This window comes from Bubalus bubalis, chromosome 11 (genome assembly GCF_019923935.1).
Source record: "Bubalus bubalis isolate 160015118507 breed Murrah chromosome 11, NDDB_SH_1, whole genome shotgun sequence".
In the NCBI taxonomy this organism is placed as follows: domain Eukaryota; kingdom Metazoa; phylum Chordata; class Mammalia; order Artiodactyla; family Bovidae; genus Bubalus; species Bubalus bubalis.
Genome location: NC_059167.1, coordinates 30,187,423 through 30,212,687, shown reverse-complemented (window position 1 = coordinate 30,212,687; position 25,265 = coordinate 30,187,423). Strand labels below are relative to the sequence as shown.

At 36.4% G+C, this 25,265-nt stretch overlaps 1 protein-coding gene across 4 annotated transcripts in view; it reads left to right on the top strand.

The window, feature by feature from the left end:
• The window catches only part of SLC38A6 (solute carrier family 38 member 6), a 73,170-nt gene that overhangs the window by 24,376 nt on the left and 23,529 nt on the right, over positions 1-25,265 (top strand). For all 4 annotated transcript variants that reach the window (XM_006043874.4, XM_006043873.4, XM_025295411.3 and 1 more), the window contains 2 exons: positions 2,988-3,027; positions 16,266-16,344. In XM_006043874.4, the coding sequence (XP_006043936.4) occupies positions 2,988-3,027; positions 16,266-16,344 (119 nt within the window). The remainder of the gene's footprint in view (positions 1-2,987; positions 3,028-16,265; positions 16,345-25,265) is intronic.

Sequence of the window (25,265 nt, the reverse complement as noted above, 5' to 3'; positions counted from 1 at the left end):
CCCCTTTTCCTATACTCTAGAGTAGCTGTATTATCATCTTAGTATGTGCACACAGTTTTTAGTAGGCAGATACACAGACAGAGAATTCTATAAATGAAGAGCTATTTGTTTGTTTAATATTTTCTCTCAACTTCCAGAGTTAGGTTGAAACTTTCCTATTTCCTTCTTCCCAGATGTTATATGAATATAGATATAACATATGATAGGGTCACATTATTCTGAAATTAAATATTTTTGAAGTGATTTGAACCTTTTAAGGAAAATGTTTTAATTGTCTATAAATGGTTTATGTACTTGGCAAACATTTATTGAGCAAATACCATGTGGCCATGCACTGTACCAGGCACGAGAAAGATGGATAGATGGGTAGATATATTGACTTTCTAGATCAAAAGTGCTTCAATTGAGCCAGAAAATGGGAAAATACTCATCAATACATTGATATTATTGCTTTTTGCAGTAAATTCATAGAAAAATCCAAATTTCGTGTGTGACTGACAACAGATATCAATTACATATGAAAGACGGTGTACAGAAATTTCAGAAAAGTCTTTTCACAAATAACTGTGACATTTTGGAACTAATTTTTAAATGGGATGGCATGTAAAGGTTTTTCTGGAAAATATTAGAATGATAATTATCATATCTTCAAAGACATCTTGCCAGATGTTTCTATCATTAGCCCTGCTTTCCAAGACCTCCATGTCTTTATAACTTAGTTTGTTCCCAGGATCAGATCAGATCAGTTGCTCAGTCGTGTCCGACTCTTTGCGACCCCATGAATCGCAGCACGCCAGGCCTCCCTGTCCATCACCAACTCCCGGAGTTCACTCAGACTCACGTCCATCAAGTCAGTGATGCCATCCAGCCATCTCATCCTCTGTCGTCCCCTTCTCCTCCTGCCCCCAATCCCTTCCAGCATCAGAGTCTTTTCCAATGAGTCAACTATCGCATGAGGTGGCCAAAGTACTGGAGTTTCAGCTTTAGCATCATTCCTTCCAAAGAAATCCCAGGGCTGATCTCCTTCAGAATGGACTGATTGGATCTCCTTGCAGTCCAAGGGACTCTCAAGAGTCTTCTCCAACACCACAGTTCAAAACCATCAATTCTTCAGCGCTCAGCCTTATTCACAGTCCAACTCTCACATCCATACATGACCACAGGAAAAACCATAGCCTTGACTAGACGAACCTTTGTTGGCAAAGTAATGTCTCTGCTTTTGAATATGCTATCTAAGCATCTTTTAATTTCATGGCTGCAGTCACCATCTGCAGTGATTTTGGAGCCCAGAAAAATAAAGTCTGACACTGTTTCCCCATCTATTTCCCATGAAGTGGTGGGACCGGATGCCATGATCTTCGTTTTCTGAATGTTGAGCTTTAAGCTAACTTTTTCACTCTCCACTTTCACTTTCATCAAGAGGCTTTTTAGTTCCTCTCCACTTTCTGCCATAAGGGTGGTGTCATCTGCATATCTGAGGTTATTGATATTTCTCCCGGCAATCTTGATTCCAGTTTGTGTTTCTTCCAGTCCAGCATTTCTCATGATGTTCTCTGCATATAAGTTAAATAAACAGGGTGACAATATACAGCCTTGACAAACTCCTTTTCCTATTTGGAACCAGTCTGTTGTTCCATGTCCAGTTCTAACTGTTGCTTCCTGACCTGCATACAAATTTCTCAAGAGGCAGATCAAGTGGTCTGGTATTCCCATCTCTTTCAGAATTTTCCACAGTTGATTGTGATCCACACAGTCAAAGGCTTTGGCATAGTCAGTAAAGCAGAAATAGATGTTTTTCTGGAACTCTCTTGCTTTTTCGATGATCCAGTGGATGTTGGCAATTTGATCTCTGGTTCCTCTGCCTTTTCTAAAACCAGCTTGAACATCAGGAAGGCAAATGGAATTCCTAGGAGAAGAAGGGTTGATCTCTTTCCAGTCCATGCACGACTGAATGATCTTAGATAGCTAGTCAGCTCCAGACATACATTGGAAGTATAGATTCACCAAGATTTAAGTGATTGAAAGGCCCAAGTGGAAGCAGAATATTTAATCATTTCTTCTGAGTGCATCTGATGACCAAGAATGGATAAAGTGCCGTCTTGTATTTCCCAGGAATCTCATCAAAGATCACAAGTTAGCTAGGCTCAGGCGTATTTTGTTTGGCTCAAATCTTTTTTTTTTATTTTTAGCTGATTGCCAACTAAGAGTTATGACATTTTGAAGGAATTCAGTTTCTGACTTTCCTTGAACAATCAGAAGATCTAGCTACATTGGTTTCACATTCTCACATGTCAGCAACTGGCCAGAGCTGTATAACAGCTGCCACATTGTGAAAGAGGAGAAATTCTCCAATGTATTAAGGTCTTCACTACCTCTTATTGTCTTATACTCAGCCCACTGTGTGTTACTGAGTTTGAAATGCTTTGGTTTTCAGATATGTGGGCTCTAGAGTTTTCGGCTCTAGAATTAATTTATCCCTGCAACAAGGCTCCCATGTTCAAGGCTTGGTGTTTGCCAAGCTGATACACTCTGAAGATTATATTTCCCTTTATACAATACAGCATTGGCACAACACGCCTCAAGTTGTCTCAGTGTGCCTAGCAAAGCGATGTGATATAACCAGTTAAAAAAAAAAAAGACCAAATAAAAAAAAATGAGACCAAATAAATTCAACTTCAATTCTTTGGTACTTTGATAACCATTGATTCCCTAGCTTTTTAACACTTTTAACTGTTTTAAAAATGGCTGCCAAGGAAACTTACAAAAGTGTGCTTTATAGTAACCATGGAACTATTAAAGAAAGGCTTTTTATGTGATGATTATTAGTTTTATATATTACAAATGGCTGGCAGAGTGTGTTCTTTTCAGTTTCTCTTCACTCAATTTCTGCATCTGTTTTCAAGTAATAGTTATTGAATTTTAATAAAATACCAATCCTTTTATATTATTTCCCCTTTCATCTTCTGAATACATTTGTTCTTTTATAGGTGATGGTGGCGAGCACCATAATAATTCAGAACATTGGAGGTAAGCAATTGAAAGTGCACAGCTTATGCCTAGACATGGTGGAAATGATTTCCTCCTTTGGTTTCTTGCTTGCTACTGGTCCAGCAGGGAACCTAAACCTCTGTAGACATAGGTATCTCAGAAGCCCTGTGTGTTGACCTATTAGTCTTTCTTTTTTAAAAGATCCTTTTTAGCAGCCCTTGTAGGACAATAGCTTCTAAATTCAGCTGCAGCTAAACCCTTGCTTTCAATCTTGTTATTAGGTCTGTAACACACCTCTGAAGCACTAGTTTTCTGTAGTTGTGGTAGTGGAGAAGTACAGCTTGGAAAAACTCTCCAGGTGATTCTGGGGTAGTTCCCCTCTATTTTTGTCCTGATCACCTGCTGTGATGTATACTGCTTTAGAAGGAAGGATGTTCCATGGCTGTGAACAGTCATGTGTAGAAAGGCAATCTCCTTTTGTAAGCACAAAATCGAAAATGACCATGTGGTGTACAAAATAAACACGCTTGAGACAAGTAAGTATTCTCACATTTTTTGGAATTCCCTATTTTCCCATTAAAAAAAAAAAATGATCTGGTATCAAGAACTACAGAAACAAAAAGTACTGTTAATTATTGATCATTATTGACTAAATGTATTAAACATTTAAATCCAAAATCCTATGGGAATCATATTTGTATATGTTGTAAAGAAGTTACATCATGCTGAACAATGTCTTAATTTTCTTTTACCATTTACTTGAGTGCTAAATAGATGTTTGTAATGTAAAGTTAAATACACAGAGTTAATATGATTACTAAGAACCATCAATCACAGTTTGTATTTTATGTAGAATTTTCAACTCAGGAATTTTGATCTGAATTTGTGGCTATGGCAAATGCCTGCTGCTGTATTCTCAGTATCCTTCACCCAGATCACTTCCTTGTCCTCTGAGCTGGTATGCAACTGTTATTGTTCCTGACTCTTTTAGCACTTACTGTTATTAGGTCAAAGTTACCTCTGTATATGCATTCTTCCCCCACTATTATTATCAGCTCCTCCAAGTCAAGTATTAGTCTCATTTTTTTTTTTTTTTTGTATTTCCAGAATCTAGCACAATATTTGGGACTTGATAAACCTTTTTTTCAACTAAATATTAGCTGAATGTAATTTGTATGTGCTATTTGCAAGTACTTTGTAATATTCTAGCTGTATTTATCAAGAAGACCAAAAGGGACTTCTAGACTGATCATTAGCTTTAAATATTTGAAAAGCTGAACATGAAACATGGAAAGATATTAGAGTAATTTAGTATTATTCTGAAGGGCAGAACTGGCTCTAATGGGTAGAAATCTACAGTAATTCTGGTTTGGTTTCATTTGAAATACTAAGCTTTGTGATAATGGAGATGTCCTACACTCCTTTGAAAAAGCTCTGGTATTCCTGAAAAAATTCAAACAGAGGTGTTTGGTCAGTTGTCAGAATGTTCTAGAAAGAATTTCTGCATTTCAGTTCAGTTCAGTCACTCAGTTGTGTCTGATTCTTTGTGACCCATGGACTGCAGCACACCAGGCTTGCCTACACCGGAGCCTACTCAAACTCATGTCCTTCACGTCGGTGATGCCATCCAACCATCTCATCCTCTGTTGTCCCCTTCTCCTCCCACCTTCAATCTTTCCCAGCATCCAGCTCTTTTCCAATGAGTCAGTTCTTCACATCAGGTGGTCAAAGTATTGGAGTTTCAGCTTCAGCATCAGTCCTTTCAATGAATATTCAAGACTGATTTCTTTTAGGATTGACTGGTTGGATCTCCTTGCAGTCCAAGAATCTTCTCCAACACCACAGTTCAAAAGCATCAATTCTTCGGCGTTCAGCTTTCTTTAGAGTCCAACTTTCACATCCATACATGACTACTGGAAAAGCCATAGCTATGACTAGATGGACCTTTGTTGGTAAAGTAATGTCTCTGCTTTTTAATATGCTGTCTAGGTTGGTCATCGGAGAAGGCAATGGCACCCCACTGCAGTACTCTTGCCTGGAAAATCCCATGGATGGAGGAGCCTGGTAGGCTGCAGTCCATGGGATCGCTAAGAGTCGGACACGACTGAGCGACTTCACTTTCACTTTTCACTTTCATGCATTGGAGAAGGAAATGGCAACCCACTCCAGTGTTCTTGCCTGGAGAATCCCAGGGACAGGGGAGCCTGGTGGGCTGCCGTCTATGGGGTCGCACAGAGTCGGACACGCCTGAAGCGACTTAGCAGCAGCAGCAGCAGGTTGGTCATAGCTTGTCTTCCGAGGAGCAAGTGTCTTTTAATTTCATGGCTGCAATCACCATCTGCAGTGATTTTGGAGCCCCGCAAAATAAAATCTCTTGCTGTTTCCATTGTTTCCCCATCTATTTGCCATGAAGTGATGGGACCGGATGCCATGATCTTAGTTTTCTGACTTGAGTTTTAAGCCAACTTTTTCACTCTCCTCTTCACTTTCATCAAGAGGCTTTTTAGTTCTTCTTCACCTTCTGCCATAAGGGTGGTGTCATCTGCATTTCTGAGGTTATTGATATTTCTCCTGGCAATCTTAATTTCAGCTTGTGCTTAAGCCAGCCCGGCATTTTGCATAATGTACTCTGTATAGAAGTTAAATAAACAGGGTGACAACATACAGCCTTGACGTTCTCCTTTCCTGATTTGGAACCAGTCTGTTGTTCCATGTCCATTTCTAACTGTTCCTTCTCAGGAGGCAGGTCAGGTGGTCTGGTATTCCCGTCTCTTTAAGACTTTTCCACATTTTGTTGTGATCCACATAGTCAAAGGCTTTGGCATGGTCAATAAAGCAGAAGTAGATATTTTTCTGTACCTCTTGCTTTTTCTATGATCCAACGGATGTTGGAAATTTGATCTCTGGTTCTTCTGCCTTTTCTAAATCCAGCTTGAACATCTGAAAGTTCACGGTTCATGTATTGCTGAAGCCTGGCTTGGAGGATTTTGAGCATTACTTAGCTAGCATGTGAGATGAGTGCAATTGTGCAGTAGTTTGAACATTCTTTGGCATTGCCTTTCTTTGGGATTAGATTGGGAATGGGATTGGATTCTGACATTTGGTGGCAGATAAATCATCAGTTCTTTCAGCTCTAAGTTTGTTGATTTGCTTGCTTTGTTTTAGAAACTTTTTTTTTAAGTCACTTAAAAGCAGTCACAAAAATTTTTAATGTTCCTCCAATTCAGAAAAGCTGGTAATGCTTGTTTAGTTTTTAGAATAATATCCTTGTGATTTTCTTAACATTTTCTAAAATTTTATTTATTGAGAGCCTACTAAGTAATAACTGAAACATATTTTCAAAGCTATTTTTCTTTTGTCTTAGCATGCATAAACCATTCCTTTATTAGAATAGAAATGGAAGCTTGCTGTTGTGAACAGAACACTGGGTTGGAAGTCAGGTGCCTATTTATTACAGGAAAGTTTCATGGAAGGGTTATACTTGGTTCAAAAGATGATTTGCTCTTTTCTTAGGTATTTTTAACAAGTCAGCCACTATTGCTCTAAAAACTTTCATGGATGCTGTTCTTTTTCAGAAAGGGGAGTCTCAGTTCTTAGAACTACCCTTTAGGGCAGCTGCTGAGCCTCTGAGGTTAAAGTCTAGGAACTCCAGCCTTAAGTAGTTTCTTGATTAACCTAAGTTGGGTCTGTGGAAGCCCTTAACAGTTACTAAGCCATGTATGCTTGAGAAGAAACGGCATATTTATTTGGGAGGCTCTTTAACGTTGTACATATAACTTATTTGATGTTATTTCTTCCAAATGGATTTTGACTTTTTACTAATTGGAGATACATTAGATATTTATAAGATGATACAAAGTGTATAGAATCAGATTAAATGTTTGCATATCTTGCATGCCTACCTGCATATGTAATGTAGTTCAGATAGCATTTTTGGAAAGATGGGATATTCATTATTCATATAAGTGGTCAGAGTTTTTCAGTGATTGTTTAGAAATGAGAAATAATATAATAAATTATCTTTAGGCCAGGTCTATACTTGACACTTTATACTTAACAGCAACACTTCAGGGTGGATATTATCCTCATTTTACAGAGGATGAGATCAGTGCTCAGAGGGGATAAGTGACTTGCTTACCTTTACCCCTTAATAAAGCCAAGATTCAAATCTCACTTTGTCTACTTCTAAAGGCTTTGTTTTTTCTGCTCTGATTTAGTAAATGTTGAAAAGCTATGAAAAGATTAAATGTTGAGGATTTTAAAAGCTCCTTGGGGACAGGAACTATGTGTTTTCATTTGTTTTCCTAACTTGACCTAGTTTCTGGTAGAGGAACTCAATAAATAATATTTGTTGAATGAATGAGACAATTTAAAAAATTTTATTTAGTTTTGCCAAATATCAAAATGAATCTGCCACAGGTATACATGTGTTCCCCATCCTGAACCCTCCTCCCTCCTTCCTCCCCATACCATCCCTCTGGGTTGTCCCAGTGCACCAGAACTAATACAATATTGTAAAGTTTAAAAATAAAATAAAATTAAAATATTAAAAAAAATTCTATTTAAAAACCTAAGATTTTGCCTTAAAGAGACAATTTTATATACCATATAAATGATAGAGAGAAACTGAATGTCCATAGTGTTTAGAATTATATGAAAAATAAAAGGTTGAAAATATTGAGGAAAGTTAGATCTTATTTATGTAAAATAGAAAATAAAGTATTTTAAAATCTTCTACTTTTGCGTTAGGTAATCATATCTCAGATTAATGCTTCCTGGCTCTTTTATTCTTTGTAACATTTAAACATTTCTCAGTTTTCTTGAGATTCTATGTCCCTGATGAATCTATGAGAAAAGGAAACAGGGCCTTTAGAAGCAAGATGATCATGGATCAAGCAAAATTTTCCTTAATCAATATTTGTTCCATGAATCTTTCAGTAAGACTCAGTTTATTCCCTACTTCTTTGTATTCCATGTCTATAAGTAACTTGTTCATTCATTTAGGTTTTTAAGTACCTAGCACTTGGTATTTAGTAAGTCTTATTTGTGTGTAAGTCTTATGTGCTGGAAGAAGCACAAGCTGGAATCAAGATTGCCGAGAGAAATATCAATAACCTCAGATACGCAGATGACACCACCCTTATAGCAGAAAGTGAAGAGGAACTAAAAAGCCTCTTGATGAAAGTGAAAGAGGAGAGTGAAAAAGTTGGCTTAAAGCTCAACATTCAGAAAATGAAGATCATGGCATCTGGTCCCATCACTTCATGGGAAATAGATGGGGAAACAGTGGAAACAGTGGCAGACTATTTTTCTGAGCTCCAAAATCACTGTAGTTGGTGATTGCAGCCATGAAATTTAAAGACGCTTACTCCTTGGAAGGAAAGTTATGAGCAACCTAGATAGCATATTCAAAAGCAGAGACATTACTTTGCCACCAAAGGTCCATCTAGTCAAGGCTATGGTTTTTCCAGTGGTTGTGTATGGATGTGAGAGTTGGACTGTGAAGAAAGCTGAGTACAGAAGAACTGATGCTTTTGAACTGTGGTGTTGGAGAAGACTGTTGAGAGTCCCTTGGACTGCAAGGAGATCCAACCAGTCCATTCTAAAGGAGATCAGTCCTGGGTGTTCTTTGGAAGGACTGATGCTAAAGCTGAAACTCCAATACTTTGGCCACCTGATGTGAAGAGTTGACTCATTGGAAAAGACTTGATGGAGGGATTGGGGGCAGGAGGAGAAGGGGACGACAGAGGATGGGATGGCTGGATGGCATCACTGACTCGATGGACATGAGTCTGAGTGAACTCTGGGAGTTGGTGATGGACAGGGAGGCCTGGGGTGCTGCGATTCATGGGGTCGCAAAGAGTCGGACCCGACTGGGCGACTGAACTGAACTGAGCTGAAGTCTTATTTATTATAGGAAGAAAGTAAGGAATAAGAGAAGGAGGAAGAGAAGGAAAAGCCAGCAACCTGGCTTGGAACTCCTTTAAAAGGAAGATCAACTGGGAAGAGAAGACCACACAGAATGCATAAGTGAGCATATGGTTTCTTTAGGGAAGAATCTACTGTCAGAACTTCACAGAAAATCTTTTTTTCCCTAATATCAGTCACATACCAAGTATTAGTCACAGGGAACTAGTGTGGTCTAACAAATAGATTGGAAAAGTCTACTGTCTTTGAAAAATCTCTGAACTTTATCATAGAAAAAAAAATATGACTCATTAAATTTAGTACTCTTATTCTTAGGATTATGGAAACTGTTACCTTTAGAAAATGGAGAACCACATGGTAAAACACTTCTTAGAAGCAATTCCTGATAGATTCCCAACACTGATGAATTGGGGTCCCAAAACAGACCAGAGCCAGAGAGAGCCCCCAGCTGCTTAGTGCCTCAGGCACCAGAGGGACATTTGCTGAGAGTCGTTGCTTAGACACAAAGTCAGAAAAGAAGCATCTGGAAGTTTTAATATTTAATGCTGTTACAGGGAAGAGAACTCTGGCTGAGGGCTTGAATTTAGTGGACTATAAGCAAAAGGATTAAGAACTGTAATAGCAAATAAGTACAGGTTTCCATATAGTTCCTCTAATTTTGCTGGATTATGAGAGTCCTTTCCTAAAAACCAAGGGAAGTAGTTAGTTCCATATGTGTTCGCATTTGCGTTAGGTTTGCGATAGACCACTCAGTTAGCTAAAATATCCTAGAAATCAAGCAGGAAACTCAAATCATCTTTACTTAAGCTAAGAGAAAGTCCTATTAACTCTGAGGAGTACGTGGTAGAAGTGAAGGTAATTGGTGTTTCTGATCTCGTCTCTTGCCCAACTCAAAACGCAAGTAGAGTGGCTTCTAGGAGTATGTTAAATTCTTATTTTGCTCTTCTGAAATATGAAGGTCCACTGTTGATAGCATATTCTTTCCTTAGTTCTTTAAAAGAGAATAAACACTGAATCACTGCTGCATATTGTGAAAGGAGAACCCTAAATATTAGATTTACTGAAACCTCCTGAAATTGCCATAATGACCCAGATTTTCCAGACTGACAGAGAACCCACAGATCTACTCTGGCAGCCTTGATTCACACCTCAGTTTGGGAATCTAAACTTTAAGAGAAACTCAGAGCCCTTTTATGTGGTCAAGTTGCACAGTTTCTAAGTCTCATAAACAGAAAGGGATAAATTAGATCATTCTTAGTTGAGAATTATAAAAATGCCAAATTCTCAGTGTTTTTCAAAATTGTGATGTAATATTAAATTAGAAACTTTTTGGCTTTACTTTATTCCTGAAAAAAAAGTTGTTGTTGCTATTTTGTTTTGGTAAGACAGGGAAGCCTTAGAAGTACTAGTTTGTACTGTCACCTGGGAAACAGGGGTTGGGCATGCTGTTACAATGCCATCTGCTGGTCAGCTCATCTGTAGTCTTTTTTGAGGCCTGAATAGTATTGTCTGGAAATTCTGGAAAGCTCTGTCTTAGAGTAGGAGAAATAGAGGAAATTTGGAGGGGGAATCTTTCTCAAAAGTCCTTCGACAAAATTTACTGGTTACATGTCATTTTATTTTATTTATTTATTTTTTTGATGGAGTCAGAGAGGAAATTTGCATTTTAAGCAAAGCTTTTAAAGGTGAAAATGAAGCCTGACAGATGATCCAGGTCAGCGGTTCTGTTAAGAGACCTAGTTACAGACCCCTGAAGCCTATCCATAGGTTCTTTCTGATGACAGATTATAGAACACATTCAGTAAGTTGATAAAGACCAAGGAGCATTATGTATTCCTAAAGATGTTTCCTGAAGACTGGGCCATTGTAAGTAGTAAAAAGACACTGATAAAATGTATCAAGTGATCACAGCTCTTGAGGAACTTAAATTGTGAAGGAGAGGGGACAGAGCAGAAAAGTAACCTTTTGGTTCTTCTAAGATACAGAATACATTTTCTGAACTTGCTAGCAGCTAAATTAACGAGTTTACTAACCCAAACTGGCTAGAGTAACTGAAGCAACTCTACCTGACTAGGACATGAAAAAAGGGATCACTGAGATTTAGGTTACCTAACATACTTGTGTGAGATGTAATGTATTTTCTGTCTCTTCAAGTTAGACTTACAATAGTGTGCTTTTCAATTTGACCTGTTAATCACAAGTATATATGAAGAAGCTAGTTGGTACAAAGCTCATAAGGATACAAAGATATTGCCACAAATTGTTACAAGGCTACTATTAGGAAGAGAGAAACACTCACTGCCCATACTCAGAACAGGGAAGACAAAGTAGGAGCCACAGATGGAACAAAATGCTGCTGCTGCTGCTAAGTCGCTTCAGTCGTGTCCGACTCTGTGCGACCCCATAGATGGAAGCCCACTGGGCTCCTCCGTCCCTGGGATTCTCCAGGCAAGAACACTGGAGTGGGTTGCCATTTCCTTCTCCATACATGTCATTTTAAAAATGTTTTTGAAAATAATGGATTTCTTAATAAAAAGTTTTATTGAAGTTTAATTATAGGGTTTTCAGAACAGTAAATATTCTGGTCAGTTTTTATTCAAGTTTAAGATCTTGATAGATGATAAAACAAATATGTATATTTTCCTAGGGTTTTGGAAGGGAAAAGTTCCTCCATATATTTTTTATTTCCATTTGTACACAAAGTAGGAAAATGACCCTGTTTTCAAATTTTTTTTTAAATCCTTTTTAAAAACGAGAGGTTCTGTTGTGCCCTGTGTTGAGCGGGAATAGCCTTTCAGTGGCATTTGGACATTTAGTAGGAACGCCAGGTTAATAAGACACATTGAATAGAATAAACCAGTTGCTATCCATGACTGAAAACATGTTTGAAGTAAAATTGAATCTCTTTTAGAAGGAAAGACAAACTTGTTATTTCCTCCCGCAGTTCATCTGTGTAGAACTGACTGACTAATCCTTGAAGAAGTTGCTGAACTTTTCCCAAGTGCTGAAAAAGCTAATTCTGTCTTAAAAATAGAGCTGTGCAATCTAAACCTTCATACATGTATTTTAAATGTTTAACAAAAAGGATAATTATTTTTGTAAACTTAGGGTTTCTTAGGTCCAAACTCCAGTTGAAGTCTCCAAACTCCAATTTGTCTTCTCTTTTGCTTTTTTTTGAGGAGTCCTGGGAAGAGTAGCCTATGAGAGAACAAGGATTTGTGGGAAGAGGGATTGATTTTTGTTATATATTTTTTTCAATTGCAGGGTAGTGTTAATATCTCAGATATGTGAGAATAGGAAACCTTCTCTTCTGAACTACAATAATAGCTGTAGATAAAATAGAATCATCATGGTAAATCCAGTCGAGTCCTATCATGAGATCCTTTAGCTTGTCTGAGGCATGTTGACTAATCACTTTAACAAACCAGCTATAAAACTGAAATGAAAATACAGGTCAAAGTGAAACGAACATTTTAAGTGTTTTTTAGCACTTCTAACTTAAGTTCTATGTTACAGAAATTCTTTTGTTTTCTTTGAATGCAACTGTGAAACTCAGCTTTCAGAAACAATTTATTGTTTAAATGGTGATGAAAAAAGAATAATTCTGGGGAGTGCTCCTTTTGGTAGACCTTTCTTATTTATCTTTGCTGTGGTGGATTTCTTCTTCACTTTTCTTCTCTGCACTTTCCCATAGTGTAACAGTTCATAGAGTAGATTTCTCAAGCCAGACGGGCTGTTTCCACCATCACTATCTTGGGCAAGTTAACTTTCTGAGTCTCCATTTCCTCATCTGTGAAATAAAGAATATCTGTCTCACAGGTTTGTGGTGAAGAAATACATGTAAAGGAGAAAGTAACCTGTAAATCACTTGGAATAGGCATCCTAAGCCCCCGCCCCAGTGTTGCTCTTCTTGTTAGTTCTCCTCTTCCGGACCACTTTCCCCTTTTGTGTTTTTTACATCTCTCCCCTCAGCCTCTATGCTCCCAACTCATGTGTTTCTCTTTATGATTAGATCAAACAATATTAATACCTTACCACTTGCTATTGCCTAATCAAAATTTACCCTATTTTAGTCTTTTCTTAATGTACAGTTGCTTCTCCTCATGGTTTGTATAAAATACTTTCAACTCCTGTGTTTTGATTAAGTTGACAGATTTTTTATTTCCTTCCTAGGGCAGTTTCTATTAAATGAGTTCAATTAGTTAGGTTTAAAATGAGGGAGAAAAGAATAGCTATTTAGATAATGTGGTGAAACTAAATGATTTATAATGGCTGAATACCTGTCACTAAGGTATGTCTTCTAGCCCTAATTCTGGCTTTGGTGGTATGGAGGCCAGAACCACGTAACTACAACCATGGCTTTTGTGGATGACCCCGCTCCAGCTATTATTTAGAGGACAACATGGTGTGTGTCGTATTAGGAGTCCATGCTGTGTATCTATGTCAGCAAAAATCATTTACAAATTCTTGCTTATGACCTGCCTGTAAGATAAGTCTTTAAACACTTCCTTATGCTATTAATAGAACACATGAGATGAAAGGTATGGCAGGCAACTTTTGGAGCATTGCAGGCAGATTCTTTACCAACTGAGCTATCAGGGAAGCCACTGGAAAAAACAATGGATACATAAGCATTCCTATTGATTTTATATTTTTGAAGCTTTTCCACTTTATTTTATTGAGCTGATTATTCTTTTTATGTAAATCTAATTAAGATGTATTCCTAACTTAACGTACATTTATAATATGTTAAGGTGCCAATTCTTGCATGAAAGTTTACTTGTGGTTAGGGAAAAATAATATATACAGTAGAAAGAGTGGTATCTTTCTTTGTTTCGTCAGTGGAGTTTCTCCCCCACATGAGTGGTTTTGTAGCTCTTAAAACAAACACCTGCATTCTCTAAGAAAGGAGCAATATTTTACATGTTTTGTTATATTTATATCTTGTATGCTGAGACTCTTTTTGAGAGAGAAACGTATGTTTTATGAGTTCATATTTCTTGAAATATACATGATTCTCCAGACTGGAAACTAATGAAATAGGACTCCCATTTGAAAATGAAAGAGTTAAGGCTACATCAGAGGATAAACATGATCAAATGATTAGCCAGGGGCTAATAGAAATTCTGGGAAGAATGACAGATTGTATATTAGGAAGAAATAGGATCTCATATTCATTGCAGCTTTTTACAACTAAAGATCTAAAAGAAATAATAGAAAATTACTGAAAGAGATGAATGTCTGAAACCTTAGTAAAGCATGTGGTATTGGATTAATCCAAGCAAGAAAGACTGATGGACAGATAATAAATTACATTGTGTAGGAAGTCTGCATTCCTTGTTTTAAAGGTACTTTTGTCTTTTTTTTTTTTTCCTTGCAAGATATATTTAAGTAGCCCTAGGCCAGTTTCAGAAAATTCAGTTCATGATTTTCATCATCACACCATATGTGTATGATTCTTTGGAATAGATAAAGTATTACAAACAAAGACCCCCAAATTCTTGAGTGGAGAAGGTTAATCTAAACCTTCCTTCTGTTCTGTACCAAACTGGTAGCATTTTTCCATATGAGAATATGAATGACTTAGAATATCTTTCCACATACAATTAATTGTGATGTCCCATAACTAACAAAGCATTTGAAGAAACGAGCTGTACTTCTGCTGACTAAAAGACTTTATTTCAACAGCTGTACTTCCGCTGGGAAAAAAAGAAATAGTCATAAACTGGGAAGTGTGAATATGTGTATTTTCACTGAAGAGAAGTGACCATTAAGTGTTCTAAATTTTACTTTGCCATAGGTACATGTTGTTTTATTTTTTTAAAAAAATGAGAAAGAGTGTATGTGTTTATATGTGTAAGTATTGCCTATCTTCATATAAACTTATACACAAACTAGTATATAACCTTTTTCCCCCAGGGTTGAGCAGTCACGCAGCACTGTAATAATTGTGAAGCTCAGCTACTTTTAAATTTGTTGGTTGAAAAACATACATTCTTTTTTTAAAACTCTTTGAGCTTTTCAATCAGTTTTTCTTCAGATTTTTGCCATTCAGACTTGGCATTCATTTATGTTCTTGGTTTTTGTAGGTCCAAGGAGAAAGTGAAATGTTTCCTGAAATATAAATAAGTAATAAAATTAACATGCACACAGAGTGCTCTCTATATTCTTCATGGACATATTCTTGTTGGCTCTTTTTAAATATATACTTAATCTCTAGGGGAAACAGAGATTATTACTCTGTTAAACTGACTCCAAATCATCTGGGTTTCTGTACGTTACTTAAGCATTTAAGTTTAAGCTCAAGTATTTACATATAAATGAGTTCTCTATTCTGTAACCATATGAAAACATTTCCCAGTGTGGGATGGAAGGTTTATAAGATGTGAGGTTTTTTTTTTTTTTTTTTTAATAGCTACACCAGAAATAGGATCATTATTAAAATGCTGTAAAAGCAGGTTATTTCTTGGATCCTGTCTGATAGAATGTGAGAAGTAATGCTAACTTTGGGTTTTGTTTACATAATATAAAGGAGCCCTGTTAATAAAACAGAATAATAATTGTAAGTTTTGTCCCTTTAATGTGCTTAATAATTTCAATTGAATCTTTTCTAATCTGTTTTGGAGAGCAATTTAAAATGTAACTCATTCTGCATTTTGCTTTTGTTTTATAATAGCATGAGTCCACAGTGTGTGTGGAAGGACAGTAGCAGAGAAAGAGAAGAAGTGAGACTACTGGGGGGAGATCTCTCTCTAATAAGAACAAATAATCAGATTTATTAGCTATACTTATTTATCTCTTATTTCTCTATCAATTGTTGCTAAACTAAACTCTAATGCCTTGTACTGGGAGATAGCATTAAGAGTTTTTGTCTAGCTTCACAGGAAGATCCCCTGGACTAGGAAATAACAACCTACTCCAGTATTCTTGCCTGGAAAGTTTCCATGGACAGAAGAGTTTGGTGGGCTACAAAGTCCATGGGGTCCCAAAGAGTCAGATATGACTGAGCACACATGTACGCATGCACACACACAAGCAAAATTTTGTTTCTAAGTGGGTTGTAATCAAGAACCTTTCTCTTACCTAAATCTTTTGCCTTGAACTTGAAATGTAAACAAAAGATACCTAATGAGCTTACCAATTATTCTTCTCTACAAAGAATATTAATTATTTATCTTTATTTATCTCCGTTCCTGGTATGTATCTTTCTTTGAGGACAGTGCAGTATGAATTAATCTTCCACATGCTGTCATAGCCCAAATTGGTATCCGTGTTTCTAAATAAGATTATTCTGTAAATGGTTAAAAGTTATAGGATTCTAATAGGAACTCTTTTTATTCTGTCTGCAGCTATGTCATCCTATCTTTTAATCATTAAAACAGAACTTCCTGCTACTATATCAGAATTTTTATCTGGAGACTACAGTGGGTAAGAAAAAGTATTTCACATTGTATTCATTTATTTATTAAGTCAATAAATATCTATTAAGCCCTTGTGGGAAATAAGGTAAATGTAGTTCCTGCCCTCAAGACACTTACAAAGTTCTGCGGAGACAGTGGTCCTAGAGAAGGAAGCCCTGCAGACCGTGGGTGGTAACCATCATGTGCAGAACAGTGGTATGTGATCCCTCGGACAGGCCAGTGGCAATCCCTGCTTTCCATGGGGGCACGAAAGAGCAGCGCAAGTATGAGCCAACTCTTAGAGAAGAGTGGGGGAGAAATTTCTGGATATGAAAGGTTGGCTGGAGGAGCAGGGAGGCTGAAAGCACTGACGGTAAAGGTCTTAAAGGAGGGAGCGGATAATCCTGCTGTCACTTTTCAGCAAACCACAGTGATAAAGAGAAATCAGACTGATAAAGTTACAGCGGACTTTGTGTAAAATCCTGTTATAAAGCATTACTGGAAAAAAATTGTTTCATTTCCTGTTTTTAACAATATTATATATAATACTAAACCATGTTATACTGCCCTTCTTTTTTTTAATAAAAACACTGGGTTCTAAAGACTATTAATTCATCTTTTATTATGAGGAAAAAAGTCCAAATTAATTATACTTTTCCTCTTACTATATATAACATGAAATTTTGAGAAAAACAAACTTGAAAGGGCTAAATGAATCCTTTTAATTGTCATCAAATTAATTCATATAATTTCTAAATCACAACACCAAAACCCATCAGACTTTTTGATTTAAATATTTGGTTGTTTTGCTCCAATATTTTGTTCCAACTTCTTCTGGATTGCAGGGCAAGTTTTCAAAATTGAGTTTTAGCTTTTACAAGTTGACTTCCATGAAAGAATTCTACTTAGACAACTACAAATACATATTTATAAGAAAAATATGATATAGTTTAGGTCTGAATAGGAGCTGTGATTGATAAAAAGGTAAGGAGAAGTCCTTACTGTTTTTTCATCATTGGAAGATGTGCTTTTGTGTAGTACTTTACAGTTTACAAAGTTTCCATATTCATTGTCACATTTGATACTTAGCGCTACCTTGTTTTATCTGTAGCTTTATCTAGTTTTAAGTTTTATGCTCTTATTTTGATAAACAGTTGCTAAATGACACACCTATGTAGAATTTGCTTTTACATTTGCTGTAAAAAATAATGAGGACAACTTCTATTACTCAAAAAATTCTATGCCATAAATTTCCATTATAATTTAGGGCTAAGAAACTCAAGGCAATAAGAGGTAAAATGAAGAATGTTAGGCTAAGAGTAAGGAAACATGTGTTCTATTCATTTCATATTCAGTAATCTCAGGAAATTAATTTAACTTCTTTGGCCGTATAACTTAATTTTGAGCCTGAGGTTTCTTTATCTGGTGTAATGGTGGCACTGGTATTGCCTTCTTCACGAAGTTGTTGGGATGACCGAATAAGATATTATACATATACATGCTTTTGTAAGCCGATAGCATAATGTAAGTGTGGGAAATCAAGCAACTCCATAATGTTGTATGTCAGTTACAACTCAATTTTTAAAAAGAAATTGCAATAATAATGACTGTATAAAGGTGGCTTTTCCCTATTTGCTCTAACTGCCAGAAAGGTCAAAGTCAAATTTGAATGTATTGCATTAACTGTGTTAATCTTAATAGTTGTCACATGTGTTCTCCTTTTTCTTGATCCTGAATTTGGTTACTTCTATTTACTTTTTTTATGTCATATGTCTTTGCGGAAAGAAGAGGGACAAAAATACATATAAAGTTTTGGAAATAATTAAGGTAGTATGTGACAGAATTGCTATTAAAACTTAGGTCTTCTTTCTTTAAAAGTGATACTTTTACCATAGTGTCATTTTAAGTTGTCATTTTCTTATTTTCTCTAATTTGTTTAAAGAAGGAAATAAAAAGTAACTCCCATCTTATTCATATTAGTAGAAAATTGATCAGTTATTTTTGCATCAGAAATGAATTTTTAAAGCTGTATATACTTCAAAATACTGTGAACAGTTTGCAACATCTGTTACGATGTTTTAAAATTGCTCATCTTGTTTTAAATGTAATATATATTCACATATTTTGGATTTCAAAGTTTTGAAAAGCATTAGTAAGTGACTAATTATATTAATTGGTTAGAATGCAGATAAATCATGTCTTTAAATTTTAATACTATGAAAAAAGTTTAATACTATGAAATAATTAAGAAATAAATGTTATGGTAATTGATTTGACTACCTAGCACAGTTTATTTCCAGGTAGAGTTACAGAGCAGTATTTCTTCTGTGAGATCAATATAATATTGGTATACTTTTAGGTTTCGAGTTACAATAAATTGCAGTTAAGAATTTTCAGTTGTGCTTATGTTCTGTGTTATATGTGAGATTTGATGTACCTTTGTGAAAAATAAACCTTTATAAAGATGTTATCAAAAAGAAACTACTTTTATAATATTCTAATTTCAAAAATTATTATTAGAAGTCAGAAGCTATTTAATACTTATACCAAACTTTTATGAGGCATCTATATTTTTCATAGAGTAACATTTAAAAAAAATCTATGGCTGTTACAACTTGGAAGCTCTATGTTAACATTTAATGATCTTGTCAGCAGAATATGATTGACACAATTAAGTTGTCTTGCATTTGAGTTACATAATTGATATGGGATGTGAGTAAGATCCTAATTCAGAACATATGATACTCTTGTTCCATTCCGTTCAAGAATGAAATTAAAGCAACTTATAAATAAATCTGGTTTTCATTAAAATATGGGGAAAAATCTGCATGCCAAAGCATTTGCAATGCAGCTAGGGATCTATACCATATATTTCATACTTGGAACAATTTTATCATATAGGATTAGTCCACAGATCACACGAGTTTTCTAGGAAGCGTAAAACTTTTTACTCTAAATCTTTTGGCTTGAAGAGAATGTATATTTAGATCACAGTAGGAAACAGGGGTTCTGTTAGATAACTCTTTTCTTCCCCTACTTAGGAAAAATGTTAAGGTTAGCATATTCTTCTAAAATCTTGATTTTTCAATTGTATTTCTCAGGCTGGAGTTTTATTTTGTAAAGTTTAGTCATTTCTGCTCCTTGGAAAATATCCATTGCCAAATACAATTCAGTTGACTGTGACATGCACATGAAATTTGAGCTGATTTTACTGTGCATTACTGTATTGCCTTGCTTGTTGACAAATGGTAAAGAAAAGCATTGTATTTATAATTGGCTGTGTTAACATAACTTAATAAAGATAAGAAATGACTAATATTAATCAGTAGCCAAACTAGGGATAGAGAAATTTTTTTTAAAAGTTCTTTTTAATATCAGAAATTACAAGTGTAGTCTTGTGAAGAGGAGAGCGTAAAGAAATCACAGTCTTGAGAAAAATGAGGCCATAAATTCAGAGTGACTATTCAAGAATAGAGAGTATTTCCATTGCTTCTGTTACTAAGATCGTCATTGTCCTTTTGCTGATTTTGTAGACATATACAATGAAGTTGTTGAACCAGATGATCTCTGAGGTCCCTTCTAGTTCTAACATTCCATAACTCTGAGATTCTGAATTACCACTGGGAGGAGGTAAACTTATCTTCAGACCCAAAGCTTTGGGCAATCGTGTGACTTCCGTGGACATGAATGAATTATGATCTGAAATAATGTAAAGTTATAAAGTATAATACATAATAGTAAATGTTATAGAGTGCAGGGTTTCCAAGTGTTCCTAAGATTCTTAATGCAGGAGAAAAGAATCTTTGGTCCATAGGATTAATGTGCTCCCTTTGCCCAATTCTTGCTTTGTGACAGGAGGGACAGCAGAACTAACAGATGGAATCTTCTTTGGTGTGCCTCTGGGCCTTTTTTTCTCCTGGCGCTGCAACTGTCTGAGTCTGTTTTGGGTCACAGAAGGAAAGAGATTTCAGGCATGGAGCCCTGGGCTTTTTGCCAGCTTTAGAAATTTAGTTGCCAGGTGTTCCTCGGTGAGGGATATTTTGAAGTTCTCATTTTCATGCGTATTCAAGAGTGAGTAGACGACGAATATGCCCGGAAGTGTCATGTTGTATTTGTAATCTCCATGCTCTCTTAGAACCTCCTGCATACCAGGACTTGAGGGGCATGTGCAGATGTAGAGAGCACAGCTTCAGGCCCATTAGCTAGAAATACTTGTGTGCAGGATTTAGTGTCTGGCACGTGCATTTCCTAAAGACATGAGTTAGGGTGGAGAAGGGCAAGCTATGATCATGGTGTCTCTTCAGCTGCTGCTCCTTCTCTTGTTCTGTTAAAGAGGAAGTTGTCAGCACCCAGCAGTACCTTTTCAAGATACATTAGAGAGGACTTCTTCATAAACTAAGGTGTAAAAGAGACACAGTGAAACATAACGTTTGTGTTAAAACCCATGGGTTGAAACCGATTTAAAGGAAAACCTTTTCTTTCTTTTTTTTAAAAATTGAGATATTGATGCTTGTGTTGGTGCTTAGTTGCTTCAGTCGTGTCCGACTCTTTGCGACCCCATGGACCACAGCCTGCCAGGCCCCTCTGTCCATGGGGATTCTCCTGACAAGAATACTGGAGTGGGTGGCCGTGCCCTCCTCCAGGGGATCTTCCTGACCCAGGGATTGAACCCATGTCTCCTACATTGCAGGCGGATTCTTTACTGCTGAGTCACTGAAGTTAACATATGACATTGTCAACTATATATTGTGTAGGTTTAAGGTATCCAATGTATAAATTTGATACACATATATTGTGGTATGATTACCACTGTAGTGTTTAGCTGATACCTCCATTACCTCATATAATTATCCTTTCTTTTTTGTGGTGAGAATATTTAAGATTCTGCCTCTTAGCAACTTCCAAGTATATAAAATAATTCTGTTAACTATAATCACATTGTTTTGCATTCGAGTCCCAGAACTTATTCATCCTCTAACTGCAAATTTGTAGCGTTTGACCAACATCTCCTCCATTCCCTTACCTACCAGCCCCTGCTAACCACCATTCTATTGTTTCTTAAATTCCACATATACATGATATACAGTATTTGTCTTTTTCTGTCTGACTGATCTCTCTTAGCATAATGTCCTCAGTGTCCATCAGTGTTGTCACAAATGGCAAAATATCTTTCTCATGGCTGAATAATATTCCAGTGTGTGTGTGTGTGTTTTATCCCACATTTTCTTTATCCCTTCATCCATTGACAGACACTTACATTGTTTCCGTATCTCGGCTACTGTGAATAATAGCTTATAAACATGGGAGTGCAGATATCTTTTTGATATCCTATTTTCATTTTCTTTAAATATATGCCCAGATATGGGATTGTTGGATCAATCATGTGGTAGTTCTTCATTTAATTTTTTGAGGAACTGTTTTCCATAGTGGTTGAACCAATTCACATTCCCACCAAAAGTGCACAAATCTTTCTTTTTCTCCACATCCCTGCCAATACTTGTTGTCTCTTGTCTTTTTGATGATATCCATACTAACAGGTGTGAGATGATATTTCCTTGTGATTTTGATTTGTATTTCCCTGATAAGTGATGTTGGTCATCTTTTCATGTACCTGTTAACCATTCATATATCTTCTTTGGGAAAAAATATCTATTTATTTACTTTGCCCATTTAGAAATTGGATTTGTTTGATTTTTTGCTATTGAATTGTAAGAGTTCTCTATATATTTTGAATATTAGCCCTTCATCAGATATATGATTTGGAAATATTTTCTCTCGTTCTGTAGACTGCCTTTTCATTCTGGTAATTGTTTCTTTTATTGTACAGAACTTTTCATTTTGATATAGTTCCATTTATTTTTGCTTTTGTTGCTTGTGCTTTTGGTGTCATATTAAAAAAAAAATTGCTGCCAAGACCGATGTCAAGGAGCATTTTCTTTATGTTTTCTTCTATAAATTATATAGTTTCAGGTTTTACATTTGAGTATTTATTTCAAGTTAATTTTTGTGAGTGGTATAAGATAGATTTCATTTTTCTGTATATGGCTATCCAATTTCCTCAGTCTAATTTTTTGAAAAGACTCCCACTGAATATTCTTGAGTCCTTTCTCAAATATTCGTTGACAGTATATGGGGTGGGAGAGTATGCCGAGGCTCCATAGTCTGTTCCTTTGAACTATGTGTCTGTTTTATGCCAGTACTATATTGTTTTGATTACTAAAGCTTTGCAGTATACTTTGAAGTCAACTTGGTTTTCTTTCTCAGGATTACTTTGGCTATTTGGAGCCTTTTGTAGTTCCATACAAATTTTAGAATTTTTGTTCTATTTTGAGAAAAAAACTGTCATTAGGACTTGATAGGGATTGCATTGACTATAGATAGCTTTGGATAGTTTGGACATTTTAACAAAATTGATTATTTTGATCCATGAACACAGTTGTTTGTGTCTTCAATTTCTTTCATTTAAGTTTGACTGTCTTTCACTTCTTTGGTTAAATATTTATAACTATTTTATTGCTTTCATGCTATTGTGAGTGGAATACAGACCAGGAGCTGACTGTGGCTCAGATCATGAACTCCTTATTGCCAAATTCAGACTGAAATTGAAGAAAGTAGGGAAAACCACTAGATCATTCAGGTATGACCTGAGTGAAATCCCTTATGATTATACAGTGGAAGTGAGAAATAGATTTAAGGGACTAGATCTGATAGACAGAGTGCCTGAGAACTATGGATGGAGGTTCGTGACATTTTGCAGGAGACAGGAATCAAGACCATCCCCAAGAAAAAGAAATGCAAAAAAGCAAAATGGCTGTCTGAGGAGGCCTTACAAATAGCTGTGAAAAGAAGAGGAGTGAAAAGCAAAGGAGAAAAGGAAAGATATACACATCTGAATGTAGAGCTCCAAAGAATAGCAAGGAGAGATAAGAAAGCCTTCCTCAGTGATCAATACAAAGAAATAGAGGAAAATAATAGAATGGGAAAGACTAGAGATCTCTTCAAGAAAATTAGGCATACATGGGAACATTCATGCAAAGATGGGCTCAATAAAGGACAGAAATGGTATGGACCTAACAGAAGTAGAAGATATTAAGAAGAGGTGGCAAGAATATACAGAAGAACTGTACAAAAAAGATCTTCATGACCCAGATAACCACGATGGTGTGATCACTCACCTAGAACCAGACATTCTGGAGTCTTGAAGTCATGTGGGCCTTAGGAAGCATCACTACAAACAAAGCTAGTGGAGGTAATGGAATTCAGTGGAGCTATTTCAAATCCTGAAAGATGATGCTGTGAAAGTGCTGCACTCAATATGCCAGCAAATGTGGAAAACTGAGCAGTGGCCACAGGACTGAAAAAGGTCAGTTTTTATTCCAATCCCAAAGAAAGGCAATCTCAGAGAATGTTCAAACTACCACACAATTGCAGTTATCTCACACACAAGCAAAGTCATGCTCAAAATTCTCCAAGCCAGGCTTCAACAGTACATGAACCATGAAATTCCAGATGTTCAAGCTGGTTTTAGAAAAGGCAGAGGAACCAGAGATCAAATTGCCAACATTTGCTGGATCATTGAAAAAGCAAGAGAGTTCTAGAAACACATCTATTTCTGCTTTATTGACTATGCCAAACCTTTGACTGTGTGGATCACAACAAACTGTGGAAAATTCTGAAAGAGATGGGAATTCCAGACCACCTGACCTACCTCCTGAGAACTTTGTATGCAAACCAAGAAGCAACAGTTAGAACTGGACATAGAACAACAGACTGGTTCCAAATTGGGAAAGGAGTACATCAAGGCTGTATATTGTCACCCTGCTTATTTAACTTCTATGCAGAGTACATCATGAGAAACACTGGGCTGGAGGAAGCACAAGCTGGAATCAAGATTGCCAGGAGAAATATCAATAAGCTCAGATATGCAGATGACACCACCCTTATGGCAGAAAGTGAAGAAGAACTAAAGAGCCTCTTGATGAAAGTGAAAGAGGAGAGTGAAAAAGTTGGCTTAAAGCTCAACATTCAGAAAACTAAGATCATGGCATCCAATCCCATCACTTCATGGCAAATAGATGGGGAAATAATGGAAACAGCAAGAGCCTTTATTTTCTTGGGCTCCAAAATCACTGCAGATGGTGATTGCAGTCATGAAAGTAAAAGTCACTTGCTCCTTGGAATAAAAGTTATGACCAAGCTAGACAGCATATTAAAAAGCAGAGACATTCCTTTGCCAACAAAGGTCCGTTGAGTCAAGGCTATGGTTTTTCCAGTAGTCATGTATGGATCTGAGAGCTTGACTGTAAAGAAAGCTGAGTGCTGAAGAATTGGTGTTTCTGAACTGTGGTGTTGGAGAAGACTCTTGGGAGTCCCTTGGACTGCAAGGAGATCAAACCAGTCCATCCTAAAGGAAATCAGTCCTGATTATTCATTGGAAGGATTGATGCTGAAGCTGAAACTCCAGTACTCTGTCCCCCTGATGCGAAGAACTGACTCATTGGAAAAGACCTTGATGCTGGGAAAGATTGAAGGCGGGTGGAGAAGGGGACAACAGAATATGAGATGGTTGGATGGCATCACCAACTCGATGGACATGAGTTTAAGTAAGCTCCGGAAGTTGGTGATGGACAGGGAAGCCTGGCATGCTGCAGTCCACGGGATCGCAAAGAGTCGGACACGACCGAACTAATTGTTTATTTCTTTTTCAGATACTTCTTAGTTTATAAAAATACAGCTGATTTCTGTGTGTTGTTTATGTATCATTCAGCTTTATAATATTTTTTGATTAGCTCTAACAGTTTTTTTGGTTGAAGTCTTTAGAATTTCCTATATATAAGATCATATCTGCAAATAAAGACAGATTTACTTCTTATCCAATTTGGATGCCATTTATTTCTTTATCTTGCCTGATTGTTTTAGCTAGGACTTCCAGTACTATGTTTAATAAGA